Source organism: Camelus dromedarius, chromosome 16, assembly GCF_036321535.1.
Source record: "Camelus dromedarius isolate mCamDro1 chromosome 16, mCamDro1.pat, whole genome shotgun sequence".
NCBI lineage: Eukaryota > Metazoa > Chordata > Mammalia > Artiodactyla > Camelidae > Camelus > Camelus dromedarius.
The window spans coordinates 45555593-45580055 of record NC_087451.1 but is presented as its reverse complement, the minus strand read 5'-3'; the positions used below and the strand labels follow the sequence as shown (position 1 = coordinate 45580055).

Genomic DNA, 24463 nt, shown 5'->3' with positions numbered 1-24463 from the left:
GTAGAGTGGTCCAGACAATAAACAAGTTAAAATTTTGTGTTGTAGTATAGTGTGCCAAGTGCACGAGTCCGAACTGTACCTAAGCGTTATGACTTTTTTCCTTGAACCAAGTACCCCGGTACAACCAACACCCAGATCAAGAAACAGTACTCACTCTCCTCACTTCTGCTAACAGACTAGTTTTTCCTGGTTTTGAACTTTCTGTAAAGGAATCATAGTCTGTGCTCTCTTGTGCCCAGCTTCTTTCATTCAACCTCCTGTTTGTGAGATTCATCAGTGTCGTTGCGGATGGCAATTATTCATTCCCTGGGGAAAGCTTTAATTGAGGGGTGCCACGGTTGGAGATAAACTCTGGGAGGCTCACTTGGCCGCTGTGTGAAGACTGTAGAGGGACAAATCCGGGAGAAGGGAGGCTGGTTAGCAGGCAAGAAATGTAGATGGCTTGGTCCAGGGTGCTGGCTGTGGAAATGCAGGTAAGTGGTCCGGCTTCAGCCATATTTTGCAGGTAGACGATATATAATTTGTGCATAGATTGTATGGGAAATGAGGGAGAGGAAAGACAAGGATGATGGAGTTCATCCCTCAAATCCTTGGATTTTTGTCTTGAGAAAATGGTTTTTACTGAGATAGGAATCAGAATGAAGCACAGATTTCAGGGCTGATTGGAGATTTCCATTTTGAACATGTTATGACTGGAATGCCACACTAATACAGTGTGACTATAGGTCCCAGTCTGCCTAGGACAGTTTGAGTTATGTCTGTGGTTCCAGCTTAACTCATAGCACCTGCTTTTGCACTTAGAAGGGTTTGGATGATAAATTACCTGTTCCTCGTACTTGCCAGGCATCCAAGTGGCTACATCAAATTGAGTATCTTGGTCAGGGCTGGAAGTGTGTATCTGGGAGCACACAGATGCATTTAAAGTCATGGAACTGGTGGAAGTCACCTCAGAGGAGATGTCGATGGAGAAGAAAAAGGGTCCCAGGATCAAGCGAGCAAAGAAGATAGAAAAGATGTGGCTTGTGAGGTGGAAGAAAAATAGGAGGGTGTGGAGAGTCAGGGTTTCAAGACGGAGGAAGTTTGCTTTGCTGCCAAGGGCAGAGATGTCCATTTGGTAGTCAACTCAGAGATCATCTGTGAACTTGGCGACAGCAGTTTCAAAGGTGGGGGGGGTGGGCACAGAAGCAAGTTTACAGTTGAGGAGGGAAAGGTGCTAAGACAGAGCAGATGCAAGAGTAAATAGCTCTTTCCCACGGGGCTGTGAGGGAGGATGGAGAAATGGACAGTACCTTTAGGGAATGTGTCAATAAAGGAAGTGTCTTTAAAGACGGGAGTGAGAGAGGATGTTTAAAGGCTTTGGATTGGTCCTTCAGAGAGGGATACATTGATTATGCAGGAGAGGGGCTACCTGCAGGAGCAAAGTCCTTGAAGAACCTCCTTTGGCAGGAGTGGGACACACTACTTTCACACTAATTGGAGGAAAGGGAAATCTTTCTTTACAAGTTCTTATAAAATAATTAGGACATACTAAAAGGTATAGAAAATTGCATAATGCTATTGTCCAGCTTAAAAAATATTCTCAACATAGTGATAACCCTGCATTCCCTTCCCCACTCCTTTCCCCACCCCCCCCAACTGTCATCCTGAATTTGGTTTTTATCATTTTCATGCATCTCTTTTACTTTCACCACATGAGTTTTTAACCCCTGAGTGGTATATAGTATCAGTGTGTGTATGTTTAAGCTTTCCATAAATGTATCATCTGTTTGTCTTCTGCAACTTGGTTATCACTCAACCTTGTGAGATGAATCTGTATTGGTGTAAGTGGCTTCCCTTCTTCCCTTCAGTATTTCTCACAGCTTTGGCTTTGCTTTTTCGCACTTTATCTAGTCTCCTGTCCATGGATATGTAGGGAGCTTCCTTTTTTTTTTTTTTTTTTTTTTTTTTGCCACTACACAGTGCTGCTATAACATTCTTGTTACCTTCTGTGCACATATGCAGTCTTTTCGGGTCACTTGCTTAGGAGTGGAATTGCTGAGCTGTGGGTTTGGGTTTTCCATCTTTACTGCCATGGCTGCCACAGACGGTTATGCACAACTTTACCATTTGTTGCCAGATTGTTCTTCAAAGTGGTTGTATCAGTTTACATTCTCATCAGCAGGGCCTAAGAGATCCTGGTTGTCCACATCTTCACGAACACTTGATGCTGTCAGATGTCTAAGTTTTGCCCATGAGCGTGAAATCTGCTCATCAAATTATGGTTTTAATTTGCATTCCTCCTGATTACTGGGGAGGATAAAACATCTTTTCGTAAGTTTACTGGCCACTTACAATTAATCTGTGAATTATCTGGGCCTATTTTTCTGCTAAATTGTTTTTCTTTCTTTCTTTTTAATTGATTTGTAGTTCTTTCTGTATTACAGTAAGTAATCTTTTTTATCAGTTATCTGTGTTATAAATATTGTCTCTTAGTGTGAGGTTTGTCTTTTCATTTTGTTTTATGGTATCTTTCCATGAAAACAAGTTTTTAATTTCAGTGCCAGATTTGTCAGTCTTTTATAATTTGTGCTTCTTTTTGGTGTCCTGTCTAAAAAAATTTTTCCTACTCAGAGATCACAAAGGAATGCATCTATACATTTTTCTAAAACACTTACAATTTTTCCTGTTGTATATATGTGTTTGGATTTGCTTTTTAAACCATTAAAATGATCTCTGAAAGGATACACAGGAAAGAGATTAACATCAGCCATCTTCAGGGAGTGGAATCAGGTGGCCTGGAGATCAGAGTGAAAGATTCACTGCATATTTTCAGTTGCTTTTGAGTTTTGCACCATGTGAACAAAACACCTATTCAAAAATAAGTGGATAACTTAAGTAAAAAGTCATTGAAAAGGGTCTGCAAATTGTCTTCCAGAAACACTTAAATCTCGAATGCATCTTTAGTTAATTTCTGTATATGGTGTGAGATAGGGATCCAATTTTAACTTGTTCACATGGATAGTCATGCCTTCCCACCTTTCTATCCTTAGCTCATTCTTATTCACCTTTCAAGGCTTAGCTTAGATTCGTATATTCCAACTGTGCTGCCATGAGACCCTACAGGGCAGTGCTGTCCAATAGAAACACAATGCAAATTACATACGTAACTTAAGATTTTCTAGCAGCTCTATGAAAAAAGAAATAGGTGAAATTAATTTTAATAGTATATTTTAGTTAACCCAATGTAATCAGGGTCAAAATTATTGAGATAGCTTACATTGTTTTTCACAATAAGTATTCAAAATCTGGTGTGTATTTTACACTTACAGCAGATCACAGCTCAGACTGGCCTCAAGTGCTCCGTGGCCGCACGTGGCTAATGGCTGTTGTAAAGGATGGAGTGGTTGTAGAGACTGCTGTCACAGAATGTGCCGCGTTGTACTGGAAGGATCTGGGATCTTTTCTCATATCAGCCTCTGTTATCAGCCAGTAAGCTTCTGGAGGGTGGGCACTGAGTCTTCACCATCTTTGTACTCCTTCTCTGCCGAGTACCTAGTGGGTGCTTTGAGTACAGGTCCTCAATTTATGGTTGAAAGGACTGAACTCTGACTGTTGACACACTCTTCCTTACACAAAGCTGAACCTGGTCCATTGGAAAGTTCTACCCAGAGGCTCTAGCTCTGCTCCCTGGAGCCTCACATGAGGTGAGGTTCCCCTAAACTTTCTTTTCCTCTAAATAGCCCAGCGCACTCTTCTTTCTTTTCTGAATGACCACTAGGCTTTTGATCAGGACTCACAGGTGCTGAGAAAATGTTTTGGTACATTTTCTAATTATTTCCCACGTCAGTGTTTTAGTCTCACAACTGCACTGCAGTCCTTAAACACCTCCAGGTGAGCAGGGCCTCAGTGCTCTCCTCACAGGTGACTTCTGCGGTGCCCAGGTGGGTGCCAGGCACACGCTCAGCCACCTCTCAGGACTAATGTTTACAGTCCATCTCCTTTCTTCCTCGGGTCAAGTATTTCCCAACGGCCCTTTCTGATCTTCAGAAATCAGCATTTCAGGGCTGAAGAAACCCACAGACATTCCAGTTCCATCCCTTCATTTTTCGGCTATGAGCAATGTCTTGCCCCCAATCCCAGTTAGTCCCAGAGCCAAGCACCAGGAAAAACCTAGAGCCCCAGTTCTGGGCCAGTGTTTTCTCCACTCCAGCCTGCCTCCTGGGCCTCACCTTGCGAGACTCTTTCTCAGTCCCAGTTCCCACCCAGGCTGGTCACGCTACCCTCTTGGGTGGGAGGGCCAGGGCGCTGAAGGAAGGTCTGGTGGAGGAGTCGAGTGTGTGAATGTGTGCGTCTTAGGGGTGCGAGGTGGAAGGGCAGCAGTGGGTTAAAGTTAACCCTGGACAATGATGCAATCACAGAATCCAAATTGAGTGCAGGGCGCTTTAAGAAAGGAGTAGCTGTAATCCGAAGCCAGCTGGACGCTGGATTGGGAGGCAGCAGAAAAAGCTCTGGTGCTTGCAGAGTCCCCTCAGTGTGCAGACCTAGGCTGGGCGAGTTGCTGCAGCGCACCCACAGGTAAAGCAGCTCCGTTCTGCTCTGGCGCGTGTGTCAGGAGGAGATGGGAGAGGCTCCCCTGGGCTAGGGGGTACTGGGGTAAGGCAGGAGGACTCCAGGGAGCAGAGAAGAGGGGTGCAAGGCAGAGGAGGTGGGGAGACAGCAGTTCCTGCAGCTCGGGCACCAGGGTAAGCAGGTGAAAAGGGCAGAGGGAGTTGAGGGTCAGGAGGCTAGACTCAATTAACCCCACACCCCACTGTACCATGAGAAGAGGCTGGAAAGACTCTAGAATGAAGCGGGTGGGAAACAGCACAGTAGAGTGGCGATGGGGAGAAGCAGAGAGCTCTCGGGTCAGGTCTGGGCAGCACCTCAGGGGAGCTCTGCAGCCCTGAGGAAGGGAGGCTGTCCCGGAGCTGTGCCTCCACTGGGGCAGCCAGGGAAGCAGCCTGTCCTGCATCCCAGCCTTGGCTTGGGCTCAGCTCCCTGCTGCCTTTTCAAAATCAGCTGGTGTTGATTTCAAAGGTAACTTCCCAACAATGCCAAGCAGCTGGCACTGTTGGAGGCTGGGATGGAGGGCAGCTGGGTCCTTCTATCCAGTGCCCAACCTTTTTCTTTGGCCAAATTAGCTGCTGGTAAAAGCTGGGAGACCAATGGGGTTTTGGCCCCTGGCAAACAATGACTACTATTTAGCCCAGTGAGTGAATGGGATCTGGGGGCTCAGCTGCCAGTGCTGGAGAGAACGCCTGCCCCGCACTCTAACCACTCGCTAGGACAAGCCACAGGGTCTGGGCCAAAGAAAAGCTTCAGGCTTCCTGGAAACCCCATCATTGTCTGGCCTATGCTGGTCCCCCAGGAGTTCAGCCCCCAGGCTGAGGGTGGGAGGAGAAATGGGCCAGGGAGTTCTGTTCCTAAGGCTAGTCTTTCTGGGGTATGGGGAGGTGAAACTCATGGGCACCCTGGCCCGACTCATTCAGGGTTCAAGACTTCAGAAATCAAGTTGTCTGGGGACTGGTGGGGTCACCACGGTGGGGTGGGCCTGAAGGGGACCGCTTGGAATCTTCCTTGCAGAGCCAGGGGAGAGGGTGGTGCCCTGCCCTGCACTGCCCATGAGGTCCACTGCCATGTGCTTAAAGGCTGCTGTGGTTCTTGGGGGAGGAGGAGGGATGGTGTTTGTCTCACAACTGGGTTTAATCTGAAACACATGTACTGGCTCAAATTTATCCTCCCAGCTTGAAGGCAAGATCACAAAATCCCAGTTCCTTGTGTCTCGATTCGCACAATGTGGCAGAACGTAAGGCTGAGTTTGGCCCAACTGGGAAGATAGCTACCTCCTCCCCTCCCCTCCCCCACCCGGCAGGACAGGAGTCTGGCTTGGATACTGCCCTTTGGACACGATGGCATCACTGTCCCTGTGCTCCTGGCCAGGCGCTGGCTGCCTGGCCCAGCCCACAGGACAATCATCTTGGACAGGCAGTGAGTGTGCTCAGAGGGGCCCCCAAGCAGGCCCTTACTCTACTCTCTCACTACCTTTGCAGGGGGCTTTCAACAATCTCTCTGCTTCCCTCATCCCCAGGGCTTGAGGTGGAGGATTCAAAGAAGTGCCATTAATACTATGCATCTCATCTCGGAGACTGCCTCTGGGCCAGCTGTGGACCCATGTGCCTTTCCCTCCCAGGGCCCCTCACCTCTCTTTCAGTGCTCAGCCCATCTGCGTGGTGTCAGTGATCACATGACCTGGGGTCTGGGCTCAGACTCTGAAGGGATTCCTACAGAGAAGGTCCCACTTTCAAGTGCATTTGAACTTGGTTTCCTTAAACACTTTGCCAGGATGACACCTCCCCATCTCCTCCCTCCTATCTCAATTCCCTACACTGGCCCAGGGGACCAGAGCTAACAGCTTTTCCTCTAGCCTTACTGCCCATGCACCTCACTGTATTTCCTGTCTCCACTGAACCAGTCAGCTGAGGCTCAGACAAGGAAAGCTCCTGCCAGCTCTGGGTGGGGCTGGCCGGATGGAGAGAGCAGCTGTGAGCCTGGATGGTGTTAAGGTCTCTATCTTGCACTGCAGAAAGCTTTTCCTGTTGTCTCAATGGAAGATTTCTCCCTGAGCGGCAGGAGCAGCCATGTGGAAGAGCAGCTGGCTGAGAACACGGGGGACCATGACACTCACTCAGAGACACGAGCTTGAGATCAGGGCTTAGAGACAAAGCCGGGCTGGCTCCCACCGGCCGTCCAGTTGTAAGCCCAGCAAACTCAAAGGCCATATTTTCTTTTGTTGCCTTTCATGGTTTACAATGTTGTCCGGTGGATTTTCACACTTAATTTTAAGGACTTTGGCCAAACATCACACACTGCACTCTTAACTTTCCTATTTGTTCTGAGAAGTCAGAAAAGTGTGTGTGTGTGTGTGCGTGTGCGTGTGTTGCAGAGTAGGTGAGGGGCAGGGAAGACAGATTACAAATTCTTGACTCAGCAATATGGGTGGAGGAAAAGCATGGACCAGCCAGAGGTCCTGAGTGCTGAGAACATGCCCACTTTCTAGGCCTCTCAGAAAATCTTATCTATGAGGCCCCCAGCTGCCTTCATCCCCTCCCAGCCCCACATCCTGATGCCAGGGGTGAGCTTTTAGATGCAGTGAATGCAGGGGGAAGGGATGGTGGAGCCCTGGATCCAGAGTTCCTTTTTCCCTTGTGGTCCAGGGATCAGACCAAAGTCTGGTCAGAAGAGGCCACTGCTTGGTAAGTGAAGGGACTTGGGCACTCTTGCTAAGAAGTGGGATTATTTAACCTGAAGGAAAGAATTCTTGGGGGTGTCAAAGCTATTTCCAACCTGGTCGGGAGAAGAGGACCTGGCTCCCCACGGGAAAAGGGGGGGCCCTGGGATTCCAGGAGTAGGGAGACACATTTTGGCTCAGGGACCACTGGAGAGCTCACATGTCCCTGGCACTGCTAAGTACTATTAAGACATCATCTAATTTAATCCTCATCACAATAGGTAAGACCTATTTGATTTCCATTTTATAAGAGAATACATTGTGATTTAGAGAGCTATTAAGACACAGAATTGAGATTTGAACCCAGACTCTCTGACTCTACACCCAGCAACCCAGCACTCCTCTAACCACGAAAGTAAAAGCTTTTGACACAGAACTGTCCAAGAAGGGAACAAGTCCATTATGAGGCCACAGGTGCCAGGCCAGAGGAATCCAAGGAGAGTCTGAGGACTTCTTGGGGGAGCAGCAGGGGCTGTACCCGATGCCTCCACTCTCGAGATTCTGTGATTCTACATGAGACCTAGGTTCCGCCCCCATGCTGTGACTAGACATTGCCCCAAATCCTGTATAAATGAGCTGGTCAGGTGCCTGCAGGGAAAAGCCTCAGTGTACCTTTGTGCTAGACCATGTCCACAAAAAGGAACCCACCGCTGGGTCTTCACTGCCCTGGAGGTTTAGGCTCGAAGGTGGGTCTCCTGATACTGACACTGGAATGAAAGCACAAGCTTACCATAGGACTGTGGACTGTGAGGTGGGGGGTGGGGAGGAGCTGTGAGGGAAGGATCAGGAAGCTGAGGGTCCACTTCCAGCCTGCGGAAGCTGGAGGGAAGGTGTTTAGTTCTGCCAAGGCCCTCTCCCTGCCCAGGGTGGCCGTGCGGTACAGGGTGGTGGGTGAGGGAAGCAGCCTGCCTCCTCTTACTTTCTTGCAGACCCCAGGATGCAGGCCCTCGTGCTACTCCTCTGGACTGGCGCCCTCCTCGGTTACAGCAGCTGCCAGAACACTGGCCCAGAGGTTAGTTGGGGGTGGGATGTGGTGAGGGTCTGGGATGGGGGAGCCAGCAATCCCAAGCCCTCCTCAGCAGACAGTGTGGGAGACAGGACGGCACCAAGGTTCCAGCCAGGCTCTGGTCTTTCCATCCAGACATGGCCTTGGTTTTTCCATCAGCAAAATAGAAAGTGACTCGCCCTGTCTTTTGGAGAACAGAGTGGGGACGAAAGTAAGACCAAACAGAGTGAAAGGCAAAAGCACTCTAACAGGCCCAGCGCTATCCCTTCAGTGAAGACCTTTTCTCATTACCTATGGGTCTTACTGAGTGGGTGGTGGTCTTGGATATTTGTTCCAACACTGACCAGGATGCAGCTGGGATGTAAGAGCATGGAAAGGCCTCTTTCCTGTCCAGAGAGAGCACAGTCGGTTGCAAAGGCAGATGCTGAGAAGCCTGTCTATGTGACAGCAGGGGGTGTGTGTGACTGTCACATGAGGGGCCAGGGCAGGTGGGGTATACTGGCTGGAGCCCTGGACTCTGTCATGAGTTCGAGTCTGAATTCTGGCTCTGTCATTAATTGTTTTCTTGTCTATAAACTGGGATTAAAAACACCCATCCATACAGGGCCATTGTGGACAATCACTTATTTTTTATCTACTGAACATTTACTCTGTGGGTGCTGGGGATAAGAAGAAATATAAAAGACTCACTTCTAGCCTTCAAGGAACTCAGTCTTTTGAGATATCTTTTGAGTCTTTAGGGGTATCAACTACATCAACTAGTATGAAATGAAGTAACTCAAATGAAAAGAACTAAGACAGAGCCTGACACATAGTAGGTGGTTAATATGTATGTAAATGGTAGTTGACTCTGAAAAAAAGATCAGAAAACCAAAAGATGCCTTCAGATTGGGGTGATCAGGGAAAGCCTGAGGTAGAGGAGGTGACAACTGATCAGGGCCATGAAAACAGGGGAAGTTTGATAGGAGGGTCCAGGTGGAGACCTGGGAGCAATAAGCAAGAGTGAGCAGATGAGGAGTATGTCTGTCTTGAGAATGGAGTTTCTTGGGAAGGGAGACTTCTCTCCCTTTTTTTTTTTTTAACGTGTGTCCTAGGCTTGAGGCTCACAGGTCACTGCACAGCTAACCTCTCTTCTGGGTTGCCTTTCCCCAGCAGAGAGCCCCTGTGTGAGCAGGAGCACAGACTCATCCTAAGGACAGGCTAAACACAACCATCCTCAGGCAGGACGGCCCTCAGGGACCAGAAGGACAATTCCATGCAAACTGGTGTGGAGACCAGTCATCCACAGCTCTCACTGCACTGGTCCTTGTACTTGCACGCAGGGCTCCCCGGACCCCGACACCACGGTGGTGCCAGTGGAGGAGGACGATCCCTTCTTCAAGGTCCCTCTGAACAAGCTGGCAGCGGCCGTCTCCAACTTTGGCTACGACCTCTACCGCGTGAAGTCCAGCGAGAGCCCCGCTGCCAATGTGCTCCTGTCTCCGCTCAGCGTGGCCACGGCGCTCTCCGCCCTTTCGCTCGGTGAGTCCCGTGATGCAGAAAGCTCTGGATCCTAGAGCTGCCGTCACGCCTCTGCACATACCTGACTCTCAGCCCCGGAGACACTTCACTCAGGAAGGGGGAAGAGGTCTGAGACACTGGCCCCGCTGTGGCGGGGGGGGAGGGGCCTCTGCAAATGGAACACGGGGCCAAGCACTGCTGACGTGGGTGTGTGGCCGCGGAACCACTTACTCCTTAAATGAGCTTCTACTATGTGCCAGCCTTGTTGGTTCGGCTAGGTTCTGGGGATGTAACTGCACACAAGTAGGCAGGGTCTCTGCCCTCACTCAGGTCGCACAGCTGCGTTCACGGGGGAAACTACAGAACAGTAAATGCTGTGTAAATCTGGTAAATCTGGTAAATGCTGTGATGCAGGAAGCCCAGGGACTTGCACCCCTCACTCCCACCCGTATCTCTCTCTAGGCAGGATGCCTTTAGCCTACTTATTCCATTGCCTTCAAATTCCTTGCCCACCTAGAGTCTCCAGTACCAGCAGACAAAAGACTCAGAGTCCAGTGTCCCTGCCCTGCCCTGGGAGCTGGCCTGATTTGGGCCCCAGAGGCTCACTTGCTCGTCCCCTGGCAGGAGCGGAACAGCGGACGGAATCCAGCATTCACCGCTCTCTCTACTATGACCTGATCACCAACCCAGACATCCACGGAACCTACAAGGAACTCCTTGCCTCTGTCACTACCCCCGAGAAAAACCTCAAGAGTGCTTCCCGTATCATCTTCGAGAGGAGTGAGTCGCCTTGCCAGCCAAGGCTGCCTGAGGCACGGGGGACTCAGTGCTGCACATGGGGGTTTCCTTTACATGTTAGATCACGTCTGTCCGGGCCAGGCACTGGGGGGCAGGAAGGGGCCCTGTGAGCCCAGAGAGGATTGGAAAGAGGAAGTGGTCTGAGGGAGACAGTGGGAGGGTCAGGGGAGGGCAGTAATGTGAAGAGAAACAGCAATGAGTGAAATGTGTTGTTCCCTGTCCAGCGCCTGGGGAAGCTGGCACGGAGTCTGGGTGAGTACCGGAAAGATGCCAGGCAGGAAGTCAGGGCCTGCTGAGGGGTCAACCAGAATCTCAGCCTGGCATGCTCTCGGACAGGAGGCTGGTTTAGCTCTCAGAGCACACTGAAACCTCTGTTCCGTGTCTTCGCAGAGCTGCGGATAAAAGCCAACTTCGTTGCACCCCTGGAAAAGTCGTATGGGACCAGGCCCAGAATCCTGACCGGCAACTCTCGCTTGGACCTTCAGGAGATTAACAACTGGGTGCAGGCCCAGATGAAAGGGAAAATCGCTAGGTCCACAAGGGAAATACCCAGTGGAATCAGCATTCTCCTCCTTGGTGTGGCTTACTTCAAGGGTGAGGGCTTCTCCACTTCTTTTTTGGCCAAAGGTGGATGGTGGGTGTCAGATGGGGCTGGAAAAGCAGGGAGTCACAGGAGGCAGAGGAGGACCCAGGAAAGGCACCTGCCTGAGGGCCGTCTGCTTGTCACCAAACCCAAGGCAAACACTGGGTATACAGGACTTGAATAAAACCAACAGTCAAAACAACAAGTAGGCACTGGGTAAGTGCCTACAAAGTGTAAGGGGCTGTAGAGAAAGACTAGCACAGATAAGGGAGCACTCCCACCCGTGTGCCTGTTGGGGGCGGGCACTGATAGGTTTCTGGCTGGAAACCCTGACGAGGGTCAAGGCCCCACCCCGTGTGTACCGGCTAGAGAGCCTGCACAAACTTATAGCCTTTCTAGGCCTGTTTCTCACCTCTAACTCGGGGATGACACACTGACCTCAGGTTCACCTGCGTCGCCTCCCATCTGCACACGGACCCGAGCACTGTGCCTAGAACACAGCAGGTACTCGATCAAACCATTGTCAGTTCTCTTAACACCATTCTTCTAGGCTGTGATCATGTGCCCAAGACTATCCCATTGCCCAGTGTGAGGCCAGCCCTGCTCCTATAGGCCTTGGGTGGGATTTTGGGCAACCTCCCATTAAAATGCTTTATAACTGTCTATCAGGCAGTTGAGAGTGGACCCCTAAACTCCTACAGAAAAGCCCTATCTGAAGCACTGATCAGTTATAGATCAGAATGTTAACGGCCACGTCAAACTATGAGAGCTCGGTCATCACCTCGCTGTGTGAGCACTGGCAAGTCACTTCCCTTCTCTGGGCTTCTGTGCCTTTTAGCTATGAGAAGGTTGATGACACGATGTTGAGGTCCCTTCCAGCCCAGGACTCCTTGGATTCTGTTTTGTGGACACATCACTGTAGAATTGTACACCAGTTTACCTTTCTCCTAGGCTACACAGGACTTGAATAAAATTAACAGTCAAAGAAATAAAATCAACCTAATTCTTTCTGAGTTTACATATGGAAGGTATGCAGGGCCCTAGAAATACTGTTGTCCAGACTGCATATTCTGAGACAGAGCTATTCCTGATGTGTCAGGGCCTCTGACGACTGAGATTTCTTTAGCCACACAATTTTCAGCAATATGCTTCGGTCTCAGCACAGTCCCAATGCCTTTCTGGCCTCCTGGGGCTCAGGGCACTTCATTTGTTTCATTTCAGGGCAGTGGGTAACAAAGTTTGACTCCAGAAAGACCTCCCTTGAGGATTTCCACTTGGATGAGGAGAGGACCGTGAAAGTCCCCATGATGTCAGACCCTAAGGCCATTTTACGATACGGCTTGGATTCTGACCTCAACTGCAAGGTCTGTAGGGGCAGTGTGAGTGGTGGGTAGGGGGACAGGCAGAACGATGTAATTGAAATAGAATGACAGCTGTCTAAATTTTACCTGCTATGTGACCTTCAGCAAGTTAACAGCTTCTCTGAGACTTTCTTCTTAAAATGAAGGGGTGTAGTTATTGAAACTTATCCTCTTAGGGTTTGCTGTAAGGGTTAATAAGGTAATGTGAATTGGGCACTCGGATGCTGGTGTTTTCTAGTCTTTTCTTTCCTTTTTCTTTCTTTTCTTGGGAGAACTTGTATTTCTAGAATTCAAAGCCAACCTTGCAAAAACTGTCACAAACTCCAAATTTCTGGCATTCTAACTCTTTCACATATACTTGACATTTGAAAACTCAAAAGTCAGTAGTTCTTAACCTTCTTCCCTGGGTATCTGACAAAACACCTGAAGCACTGAGAGAAATGCCACTTAAGCATTTCTGTAGATGGTTTCAGGGGCTGCTGGGGCCCCTGTTGCCATCTGTCCTATGGAGGTTGAGGACCTCTGCTCTAAGGACCACACTGTGTTGCTGCTTCTCTGTTGCTGTGCCCAATGCCCCCATTTCTAGTCCAGGGCCCTGTACGTAACAGATGATCAGCAACCCGGCAGACAAATCTTGGGAGAAAACATAGACCTGGAATTCAAGTCTAGCTCTTTAGAACCAAGGGAGAAAATTCTTTCAGCAGATAACTTCAGTTGGAATTAGGCCAAGGCAAGAAAAGACGGCCTCCTTTCTGAAGAAACAGCAGGAGACATCTTGCTGCCAGAAAGCAACAGCTTGGAGGGACAAGATTACCCAGTTACACAGATGAGGGGCGGGGGAAAGCATGGCAGGGCCTGGGCACTGGGGAGGAGAAGGGGTGGGTGTCTATCCCTAGGCTCCTGGGCTCCAAAGGACTAACCCATGTGCTTCCTCCCCCATTTCAGATTGCCCAGCTGCCCTTGACCGGAAGCATAAGTGTCATCTTCTTCCTTCCTCTGAAAGTGACCCAGAACTTGACCATGATAGAAGAGAGCCTCACCTCTGAGTTCATTCATGACATAGACCGAGAACTGAAGACTGTCCAAGCGGTCCTGACCATCCCCAAGCTGAAGCTGAGTTATGAAGGAGAACTCACAAAGTCCGTGCAGGAGCTGAGTACGTCTGCAAGATCTTTTTGCTCTTGGGGTGGGGGTGGGGTTGAGTCTTCGAGCCTTCCACCTTGCTGAGCCTTGTAGGGAAGCCATGGATGATTCCTTAATTCTGATAATTCTAACAGTGCTGGAGGGGAAGACGGAACTGCCTTATCAGACTCATTCCTCAGCCCCAGGAGCATACATCCTATAACAGGAACTCAGAACACTGTCTCTCAAGATAGTTTGGCCTGGTTTCTAATCTTAACCTCACTTGCTGTGTGCTCTTGGGCAAGTCGCTTAACCCTTAACCAGCCCAGAGCTCTAAGTACCTCACAGAAGGTCAAAGGTGGTGTTCCACTTCCAGCTTGCTTGCCTTCTTAAGAATCAGGATTGTATTCTCCCTCGGGGTGTTGATGAGGCAAGGTTTTAATGGAAATTTCTCTCAATCTCTGCAGAGCTACAATCCTTGTTTCATTCACCAGACTTTAGTAAGATCACGGGCAAACCTATCAAACTTACTCATGTGGAACATCGCACCGGCTTCGAGTGGAATGAAGATGGGGCGGGGACCACCTCCAGCCCAGGGCTCCAGTCTGCCCGCCTCACCTTCTCCCTGGACTATCACCTTAACCAACCTTTCATCTTTGTACTGAGGGACACAGACACAGGGGCCCTTCTCTTCATAGGCAAAATTCTGGACCCCAGGAGCACTTAATGCTTCACTTTAATGTTCAAATACCCTAGAAGAAGGAAAACTTGAGGGGGATGGCAGGTTATACATTACATGAAGGCTGCCCCTAAGTTTCAATGTATACTTTGCAATAAAAGTGCTTTATCCTTAACTTTTGTTACCCTGTTTCTCCTCCTGTTTTGAGTTACATTAAGTTTACTATGAAGATAAATAACCCTTTAGGAATTCGCTGGTCCTATACTTATAGCCTGGGTCTATCTAATCTCTGCACAAAGTCACCATGTATAAGAACTTAGTTATCTACGTTGTATAATATTGGAACTGATTTTTTTTGCTCTGTGGGTGTTTACATACTAGGACCACTAATCTACCCCGCTCCCAAGGGATTTTCTGCCCTCACAGTCAGTGGAGCATGCTCTTAAATACACCAGACTTTAGGTTTTAATGCAAGCACAGATATCCCCAGTCAAGCTGATGTCACCTGACACAGGATAACATGTGGACAGATAAGGGAGGAAATCTGTAACTTCAGGAAATAATTATTTTGTAAAACATTTAAAGAAAGTTCTCAAGTCGACATAAAACGAGGTCTGATACGTAAAATTCTGCACATATTCTTTTTAAGGAAGTGGGCCTATTTTACAAAGTACGACAGAACCTTTTTCAGGAACATGAAACATGCCAAGTGTTCAGAACAGAACTACAGAATTGGCTGCAGGACTAAATTTTTCTTCTTGAAATTTGAGTTAGTTCTACCAAAACACCTCGCCGGCTAGTGCCCTTGCCACAGTGAGTTAGTAGAAAGGAAGATGAATGAGATTCTGCCTGCCCTTAATTCAAATGTTTGAGTGCCAACCATGTTCCAAACACTCAGCTTCCTGTAAAGCTCTTGCCAGGCAGCTTCAGGCTATTCAGTTCCTGATCATAATGTGGTGGCAACCACTGTGCACTTTTTGGGCAAGGCCAGGGTGGGCAAGTGGTCAAAGCACTGTGGGCCTGCTACTCTCCACGAATGCATCTGAACCACTTGGTCAGCAGTGGTGACAGAGCAACCAGGGTTCAGACCCAGAGCGTCTCCCAGCCTTCTGACCAGGACGGACTAACCCTAACCCTAAACATCCAGGTAGATGACAGCTATCATTCCTACCTTCTGTCTCTTAAGTTTGAAACCACAAGCAGCAATGCTCATACCCTCAGCATCTTCTGAAGTTGCTTTTCCCCCTCTTCTTAGTACTTAAGCAATCTGTATTTTCATTTGCCTGCTTGGGGAGGTCTGGTGGGGGAAAGTGGTCTCTTTTCAGGCCTGCTAATAAACAGAACTCAGAAAGGATGTGTTATAACGTCATTGTTACAAGCTTGATTTTATTAGTGTTTGGCCAAGGGTATAGAATGAAAGCCAGATAATAACGACTGGAAAAACTGGCAGAAGACAAATGGCAAGCTGCCATCCAGGGAAGAAATTGCCCAACAATAAAACAGCCTCATATTTATCTCTCTGCTCACAATTTATACTCCACCGGTTTTAACAAAGGATTCGAGGAAGCTTGATACCACAGATGAAACTGTGTCCCAGAGGTAAGGAGCCTCGCTGATTTCTTGCTTTGTAATTATTTTTCAATTACAATACAACTACTAGGAGTTTAGGTTCCCACTGGAGTGGTACAAAACATTTCATTACTAGCAGAAACCATAGGAATGTTCCAGGGAAACAGACTATCATCATTTAGTAGGGTGGCGTCTGGCCAACACCCCAGGCTAACATCCAGATGCCTGCAGAGCAGCTAAAATCCTTTTAAGGGCTTAGGCTCTCCAGATACCAGTTTTAAGTCTTTTCTGGAAACTGGGAGTTTTTACTGAAGGGTAGTTAACTATTTCAAGAAACATTCATCAGAACAGGTGAGCATCTTTCCAACTGCAATGCCTTCCAAGTCCTCCCCTCCCCTTATACATTCGGCCTGTGGCTGTCAGGCCAGTCCTGTATTTCCTGGCGACAGCTCAGCAGCAACAAAACCTCTAACTCATCCCACACGGGTGCCTTTCCTGTGGGTCAAAGTCCCCTTGGGACCTTATTCATTGGGCCCCACAGGAATGGGTGGCAAGTCCAATATGCAGGATTTCATCTTTTGCAGCTCCTGGACCTCGTTGTTCCAAGGGCCGTAGTGCACTAACAGAACCTCCTCTGCCTTTTGTATTGTGTTCAGAGCTTCGGGGATTGCAAACCTGAACCAAAGGAGGTAAGAGGAATGAATCCACTCATTCAGTCAGGCAGACATTAACTGAGGGCCTACTCATATCCTGTGAAGAATGTAAAGTAGATTGCTTTTGTCTTCAAGGATCTTACAGTCTAGAAGGGTAGATAAGACACAAACACACTGCAAGGCAGAGTCTGAGATGAAAGTTATGGAAAAAAAAAGAAAGTATTAAGCTTCCAGAATCCTGAAAAACGGGCATATCTCAAAGCACTAATCTGACATTTACGCCAAGGTTCCCTCAGAAGTCTTCATCTTAGAGAGTAGGCCTACCTGTGACCTAACTCTGCAGGCCTTTTCTCTCTCCCAGACGAGTGGACTGCGTCTGTCTCGGGTATTAGTCCACCCACCACTCATAATCTTAGGACCGAGCTTTAAATGCTCTACCAACACCAGTGGACACCAGTGGCAGCTTTATCAAGGCTGGACATATTCCATCTAGAAATTCTGAAGCTAGGGCCTCCTAATGATCCCAGTTACAAAAGCAGATGAGGCACCAACTCATCAACTCTACTATTCTTTCTTTTTAACTTTTTTAAAGCAGGGTTTCTCAACCTTGACACTATTGACATGGGGTCTGGATAATTCTCAGCTGTGGGGGGGCTGTCTCGTGCATTGTTTAACAGCATCTCTGGCCGCCATGCTAAGTCATGACAATCAAAAATGTCTCTAGACATTGCCAGATGTCCTCTGGAGGGCAAAATGACTCCTAGTTGATTACAACTGCTTTAAAAGGAATAGGGCCAGGAAGAAGGAAGAGGCCTTGGAGTTGAGGGTGCTGAGAATGAGCGCTGAGGGAGGGAGGCGTGAGTAACCGCGGAGGACTGAGAGGAACCGCTACCACGGCAGGTGGGGGGCGGCGGGGCAAGTTCTCCCTGGGGAACTCCCTTCAGAGCCAAGAGCTTCCCTCTATTTCTCAGGATGAAATTCTAAAGCTTTAAGTTGGTCAGCCAAACACAAAGAAGGGATCTCTCCTTAAGAGGATATAAAGATGTTTTAACACACTTAAAAGCACCATAGGAAAAAAGGAATACAAAGAAGAGCCTAATAAAAGAACAGTACGTGGTCTGGCGAAGGGCTAGGAAGCAAGAGAAAGACTTACCCATTGAAAAAGATCTGGGCCAGTTTGAAGAGCTCGTGGCCCATCTCAATACTGGATGGCCCGTGGCAAGCCTCAACTACTCGGAGACTCTTCTGTAGATGGGCAGCTGACTTCTCCCAGTCCCCTGCAAAGAAAGGAAAATCTGGTTCCAGAAAAGAACCACAGTCAACTGTGGGTGAACATTTCCAGCTAAATGGGAGTGAGGGCAGCCTCAGTTCCATCACTAAGAGAGAACTAACCAGGCGAGGCTAAGGTTGTGACCAAACACACAAAGCAGGCTCGCTCTGTGGGGGAGGAGAGAGAAACACGTCATACCTAAGGCAGCATAGGCCCGGGCCAGGTGGTCCTCGATTTCTCCCACCATGCTGTGCTCTGAGGACAGGAAGCTCTCAGCATCATGCTGGCCTCTCAACAACAGCTGAATGGCTCGCTCTGTCAATTCAAAGGAAAGTGGCCTCATTACAGACACAAACCCAGTCCTAGAAATGAAAACCCAGCTCTTAAATTCTCTATGAGCTACGCTGAATGTGGAGACCCCACTTTGTCTTCTTGGGTTGTGACCAACCCACAATGTTTGTTTCAATAGAGCAGTTTCTCTTACGTTTTCTCTTTCCATAGAAAAAGGTGCTGGGTGAGGCCTCCCCACATTGACTCCGGGTTTCCAATTTCAATTTGAAGTGGAATGACTACATACCATTTACGGTCATTATTTCTCTTGACTCAGAAATTTAAGCTAAAGGTTGACTTTCACAAAGTAGGGTAAATAAATTCCCACAACGTCAAGCTCTAGGGCAGAGTTTTCCAGGGTAATGAGGGATTCCGTAACTCCCTTTCTGGAAAAAGCAGGATACTTATACCCACTGGGCACATGCCCCACTGCTCTTTAGAAGAAAGATGAGGCTCTGATGAGGAGAGAACAGTCTCTGTAGGAAATCAGGTCATGAGCCCCTGGAATTAAAATAAATGACACTGAACTTCTGGATACACACAAAGATCGTGGATGTCAGAGATAACCCATTAGTCTTTAACTAACTCTCTGGTGCCTAAAAGAAAAGCTTAAATCAACTGGCCCCTTTTCAAGGACATCACGCAAACTGAGCTGGCAAGAGTTTGGTCTCTATGGCCTACATAGCCATCTTGTGGCTGGCATGGGGATAATTCAATTCAATTCTTTAATCATCACTGAGTATCCTTGAGTTCAGGATGTGATCTCAGAATGAATAAAAGGGAAGGGGCTGGAGGACAAGTAGGGAGCCAGTCTCACCTAGTTTACCATTTCTGAGAAGCTTCCGGGCCATGCCCACCTGCTGCTGAAGGTTCTGCAGCCGAGAGACCAGGTGATCCCTGCTGACTGATTCCGTACAAGATGCGGTGCCACAGCTCAGAACATCACCTCCCTGCGGAAGTCAGTTTTGTCTTTATTCCTGTAGCAGAGTCACCTAGCAACACTGCATGTGCTTATACTATAGGATTGCTCCAGAGCTTCTGACCCTATAGGGGAAGGAGACTCCTGCAATAACACACCGTGACCAAGGGCAGACTGAATTTGGTTTGAGGGCAGCAATTCTAATGAAAGCAGGAGCCGATCCCACCATGAGGTTTAATTTTTGCAACCCAAATTTAACTGGTACAGATCACAATTTCTATCTCGATAGCCCCTGTCTTATTTCTCTTTGGGGCCGGGACTTTGGATGACAGACACATTTCTAGTGGTTATGAAAAAGCTGTAAGAAAACTGATAGGAAAAGGTGCTGGGTGAGGCATCCCCACATTTGACCTTGGATCTGCAACTACAGCTTTCCAACACAACCGGCTCTACGTTCCACTTATGGCTCCCCTAAGACACCTGCTGTTTTGCAGAGGCCAGTATCTGTGGCCTCATTAGGCAACAGCAACCTCAGCAACCTGCTTTCTCCCAAGGACCCTTTCCCACCCTCCTGAGTTACTGCCCAGGCGCTGAGGGGGGAGCACGTGGCTCAGATTGCCTGTTCCTTTGGCCCAAATGGCTAGAGGGAAACTTGGTGAGTCTGATTTTCCTCCAGCCACTGGTATCGGGTTGATGAAACGCAGTAAAGTTTTTGCTCAGACCTCTGTCAGAGCAGTGCGTGTTTTTGTCCTCCTGGACTGGGAGGATTTGAGACTGGAGCTGGCAGCCATCTGGCCAGCATAAGAGGAAAGTCTGTCTGAGGTTGGGCTAAATGATAGAAAAATGGAGCTGAGGGAGGTAGAAAGAAAAACTGGGTCCTGGTGACATTATCTGAGACTCTGGCTCATGCTGTACTTCAAATACACCTATCCTGCGGCCTTTTAGTGATTTACTTCAGCAAATAAATTCCCAGTCTCTACCTACTCCAAAACAGTTTAGGTGGTATTTTCTGCTCTTTGCAAGAGAAAGATCACTAACTCCAACCTTTCCCCGTGGTTCCTGCAGGAGGGTAATCAATGTGTGGGGAAGATGGGTGGAAGGGAAGAAGGGCACCATTCTCAGCACCTCCAAGTCCTGATGGCTTCCTCCTAAAGATGTAAGACGTTTAGGCTGGATAACTGACCTCCAGGAGAAGCAGAGAAGAGAAGGGAGAGAGAGGTTCACCTGCAGGAGCGCTCCGCAAGCGTGACAACAGAAGGCTTCCCGCCCGGGCCCCTTCTGGGAGCTCTGCTTCTCACGTTCACAAGGCGAGCAGTTGCAGTCAAAGAAATACTGAGACTTCAGCTTCTGGTGCCTCTCAGCAACACCCATCCTGCTCTCGTGAGGCCCTGTGGAGAGACCACGCTTGGCCAATATTTAAAGCGAGAGACCATTGAGCTACTTAACAGACTTCAGATTAGAGGAGGGTCTGGCTAAATATTCATCATGTGACAGGTGCCTGTCACTCAAACATTTGTGGAACTGGAAGTAGAAACTGGCTTACAACTTGTGGGGACAGGAAGAAAAAGAAGCCAAGATGTTGTTCCTAGCCCGTTTTCAGAATAGGACATTTATGGGGATTAAGCAGTGAGATACAGGGTAGTTTAGACACAAGAAGGCTTAGTAAGAAGGCGTTTTTTTTTTCTGCCCCTAAGTAGGCACTGCCTCCACCAGGAAACAAACGCTGCGCAGGTGAAGGCACCTACCCTGTGGCTTGCTCACGCTAATTCACTCTGCCCTTTTCTGGGGAGAAGGGCGGACAGGAGTGAGGATGGGTGGCTCACCATAGCAGTGGAGAATCTCCTGCCCTTTTCTGATCTGCTGTGATGCCCGAATGGTGGCGCTGGTGCTAATGAAGGACACGCTGGTGTTGGGGCTGCAGGAATGGTTCAGGAGGCTGATGACAGGGAAGAGGCCTGTGGCAAGGCGTACTTGCCTGCTGTCGGTAATGAGTTTCTCTTTAGATCCTGAAAGTGAGAGAGGAAAATGGGAAAAAAGTGTCAGGATATTAGTCCTGGCCTCGCCCTCCATTCCTCAGAAGATGAGCTGGGCAATGAAGCCCGGCTGAGCCATAGCTCCACAGCCGGATCTGATATAAATCAGATGGAACATGACTCACAGCAAACTCTGGTCTCCAGGAAGCAAAGCGAATGAGCACATGAAAAGTTCTCCCAGAACCTTGGAACCTAACCACTGTGTCTCAATACCACAAAAAGCCCAAAGATTAGAATTTATAGAAAATAATAAAAAAGGAATTATCAGAAGGGAGCTTTCTAGATAGACAGTTTCATAATGTTCATGAGGACATGGAAACCAGAGTACCTGTTGAGGTTACTTCTCAAAGACTTTTCTTGTCTAAGTGCTTTTGTTTAACTGGTCTTTGGTTAGTTAATACAACAAGTAATTACTATCCTAAGCTAAACAGGCTTATCATATATTTTATTTATTTATTTAATGGAGGTACTGGGGATTGAACCCAGGACCTTATGCATACAAAGCACACACTGTACCACTGAGCTATATCCTCCACCTTCATATATTTTTAAAAATCAGTATTTCTTATGTTAACCTCTTCATTCTGCCCTTTGTCCCAACTTGATGGGAAATCAGTCTGCAGTAGTTCTCGTGGAAAAAGCTCTCTGGACCAGTTCTATTCAAGACAGTCTCATGTCCCAAACAATCTCTTCCTTGAAACACAATTAAAACCAGCAATTTAACCACGTGATTGAAAATTACGAAGGAAGGAAGAAAAAGGCCTGGTGCAGTGAGGCTATTTCTGCACCAAGACTCACGCACTTACATTCATATGTGAATTCTCTGTATTCTCTGGCAGGCCCACTTGATCTTATTTTAGCCATAGTTCTACCTGGTGTGGTTATTTAGTTTCTCAGCCCACAACAGTCCAGAAACAGAACTGATAAGAGGCAGGTTTTCTGACAATGGCAAGAAAGATGGTGACAGACTGGAGGAGGAGGCAGAAAACTTATAAAAGAATAACAGCCCTAGGGCAAACGAAAACACTAGCACTACCCGAGTTTTACTACAACTGTAATGTTTCACTTAACCAGAGGTTCTCAGACTGACGGCGTAGTTGCCCGGGTTTTTGTAATAGCCATACATATCTCAGGAGGAAGCATGGTATAGATAACCTTGAGCATGCAGAAAGGCTTAAATTGTGTTCAGTCGCCTCAATGTAAACATGAGGAAATCGTATTGCCAACAAACCTAGTTGAAATATGAGAGATACTGGTATTTTGCAGGGAACTTTCAATTTTCTGAAAAACTGATAAACTATCAGATCATTGTGGCATCACTGTATATGCCAGGAATCTCAATACACCAATCACCGAAGAAATAATGTGGTCTCGGTACAAATGAAATGAATAAAGAAAATACGAACCACTGCGTGAAAATGCTCTGGAAAGGAAAACATTAACTATACGAATAATTTTGTCTCTCTGCAGACAACTCTATTACCTGCTGCTGTGGTGAACAGGAATAGTACAAGTAAATAAAACTCGCAGGGAATCCAAATGACTCAATTTTAGTCAACAATTCTACAAATTGTATTGAAATCTTTCATCAGAGCTTCTCCTAAATGCTTAATGATTTTAGTGTCTCCCCTACCCCGTCCAATGCCTACCTTCTGGTATATGTGCTAATGAGCAGTGAAAATGCTAACAGGTGGGGAGGGAGGGCAGCAGGAAGGAGCAGCACAGGGCATGAACAGTTTGTAGTCTGAATAACCAGCCTCTGCATAATTAAAAGTTGACTTGCGTTCCCAACTACTGACAACTGACAATCCATATTAGAACAGCTGCTAAAATTTTCCCAGAAAAAATTTTCACAATACTGTGAATAATGTCAGCTTTGTGAATTATTTATGGATTATCTTCTAACAGAAGTAAGCCCAGGAACTGAGTTGGGTGAATATTTAATGTCAGGGTTGAATCTCTCTCTAATTATTTCTAAAAAATTAAGTATTGATTTTACAAATTATTCAATATTTTGCATTAGCCATCAGCCAGCAGAGATTGTAGAAAGTGAGAATGTTTATGTACCTTATCAACCAAATTTAATATGTGACATTTTGTGCATAAAACAAACAAACAAACAAAAAAGACTTGATTATTTTACCAGAAGTGTACCTTGCTAATATTCCTGGTACATTAAAATGAGACTCAAGTAAAGAAAACAAGATTCACTTACAGTACTTCCAGAATGTTCCTATTCTGGTAGATATTTTATAAAACAAGAAATATGTGTATATCAAGTAATCAAGGACCCACCGTGAAGGCAGATTCCTCACTTGCTGAAGAGTGAAAGCAAAGGGCAGTGAAACTGATCTGAACCTGCGCAGACCCTCATTAATCCTCGTACTCATGAATCCAGACACATCACGAATATGCCACTCCCACCGAGGTAGATCCAGACATACCAGGGTCTAGAATATCATCAGTGGTCAGTTCTGTCCCTTAAAAGTACCAAAGAGAGGTTGCTGAGGGACTTTGATTAAATAGGATTTATGCAAAGATAATAACATACATTTTTATAGGTTTTTGTCAAACTCTATCCAACTTAACACTTTAATCCTTCTGTGCTACTAATGAAACAGCTGCTAATGAAATTCAATGAGAGCACTAAACTGGGAGGTGTTGGAACCCCAAAGAAATAATAAAAAAGGATAAAACAAGATTAGAAATATTAGCAGACTGAAACAAAATTAGATTGAATTCAAAAATGAAAGTGAACACTGCTGGTGGGCGTGAAACTGGTACAACTTTCCTGGAGGGCAATTTTGCTGCATTTATCAAGTGTCCTAAAAAGGTTCATGTAAAAAAAAAATGCTCATATCATCAGAATTATCTTTACCACTTAAATAAACTAAAATTACCAAAGAAATACATGGTAGTCAGAAAAAATTTAAAAACACAAAATTACAGAGAAAATAAGTCACTTATAATCCTATCAGTCAGCCATAAGATTTTGGTGCATTCTCCTGCAGTCTTCTTTCTAGCCTTTACATATGGAATCCTTAACACAATTGGCAACATGGTGCACACAGTGATTTGTGAGTTATTTCTTTTAACTTAAAAAAAAAAAAACACCAAACCAACAAAGCAACTCTGCCAATCTGAAAGGGATAAAATGATACCTTGTCTTAATTACTAGAGAGAGGTTAGACGAGACAATCTTTATTACTTACTACTTTGATAAAGTGTTTGCTTATGTATATATTTTAACAGCTTTATTGTGATATACTTTATATACCATAAAGTTCACCTATTTTAAGTGAACTAATTCAACGAGTTTTTAGGAAATTTACAT

At 46.9% G+C, this 24463-nt stretch overlaps 2 protein-coding genes and 1 non-coding gene across 6 annotated transcripts in view; 1 reads left to right on the top strand and 2 right to left on the bottom strand.

Moving 5' to 3' along the window:
* Positions 1-24463, bottom strand: part of SMYD4 (SET and MYND domain containing 4) — a 52341-nt gene that overhangs the window by 4796 nt on the left and 23082 nt on the right. Inside the window, exons 6-11 of one of the 4 annotated variants that reach the window (XM_064495826.1) lie at positions 20920-21102; positions 20321-20484; positions 18995-19127; positions 18046-18162; positions 17731-17854; positions 3191-11683 (exon numbers count right to left, since the gene is read on the bottom strand). In XM_064495826.1, coding sequence (XP_064351896.1) covers positions 11608-11683; positions 17731-17854; positions 18046-18162; positions 18995-19127; positions 20321-20484; positions 20920-21102 — 797 coding nt within the window. In that variant the 3' untranslated portion in view covers positions 3191-11607. Of the gene's footprint in view, positions 1-3190; positions 11684-15724; positions 16600-17730; positions 17855-18045; positions 18163-18994; positions 19128-20320; positions 20485-20919; positions 21103-24463 lie in introns of those variants that run through there. The other 3 variants (XM_010978898.3, XR_004141957.2, XR_004141959.2) reach the window with 3 other exon arrangements.
* Positions 8243-14534, top strand: SERPINF1 (serpin family F member 1). The gene is made up of 7 exons (XM_010978902.3): positions 8243-8318; positions 9635-9833; positions 10437-10592; positions 11001-11204; positions 12415-12557; positions 13500-13710; positions 14144-14534. The coding sequence occupies exons 1-7, from the start codon at positions 8244-8246 to the stop codon at positions 14401-14403; spliced, it is 1248 nt and encodes a 415-aa protein (XP_010977204.1). The 5' UTR covers position 8243; the 3' UTR covers positions 14404-14534.
* TRNAT-UGU (transfer RNA threonine (anticodon UGU)) lies at positions 21591-21663 on the bottom strand. Its single transcript has one exon. It is a non-coding gene; the product is annotated as a tRNA-Thr (tRNA).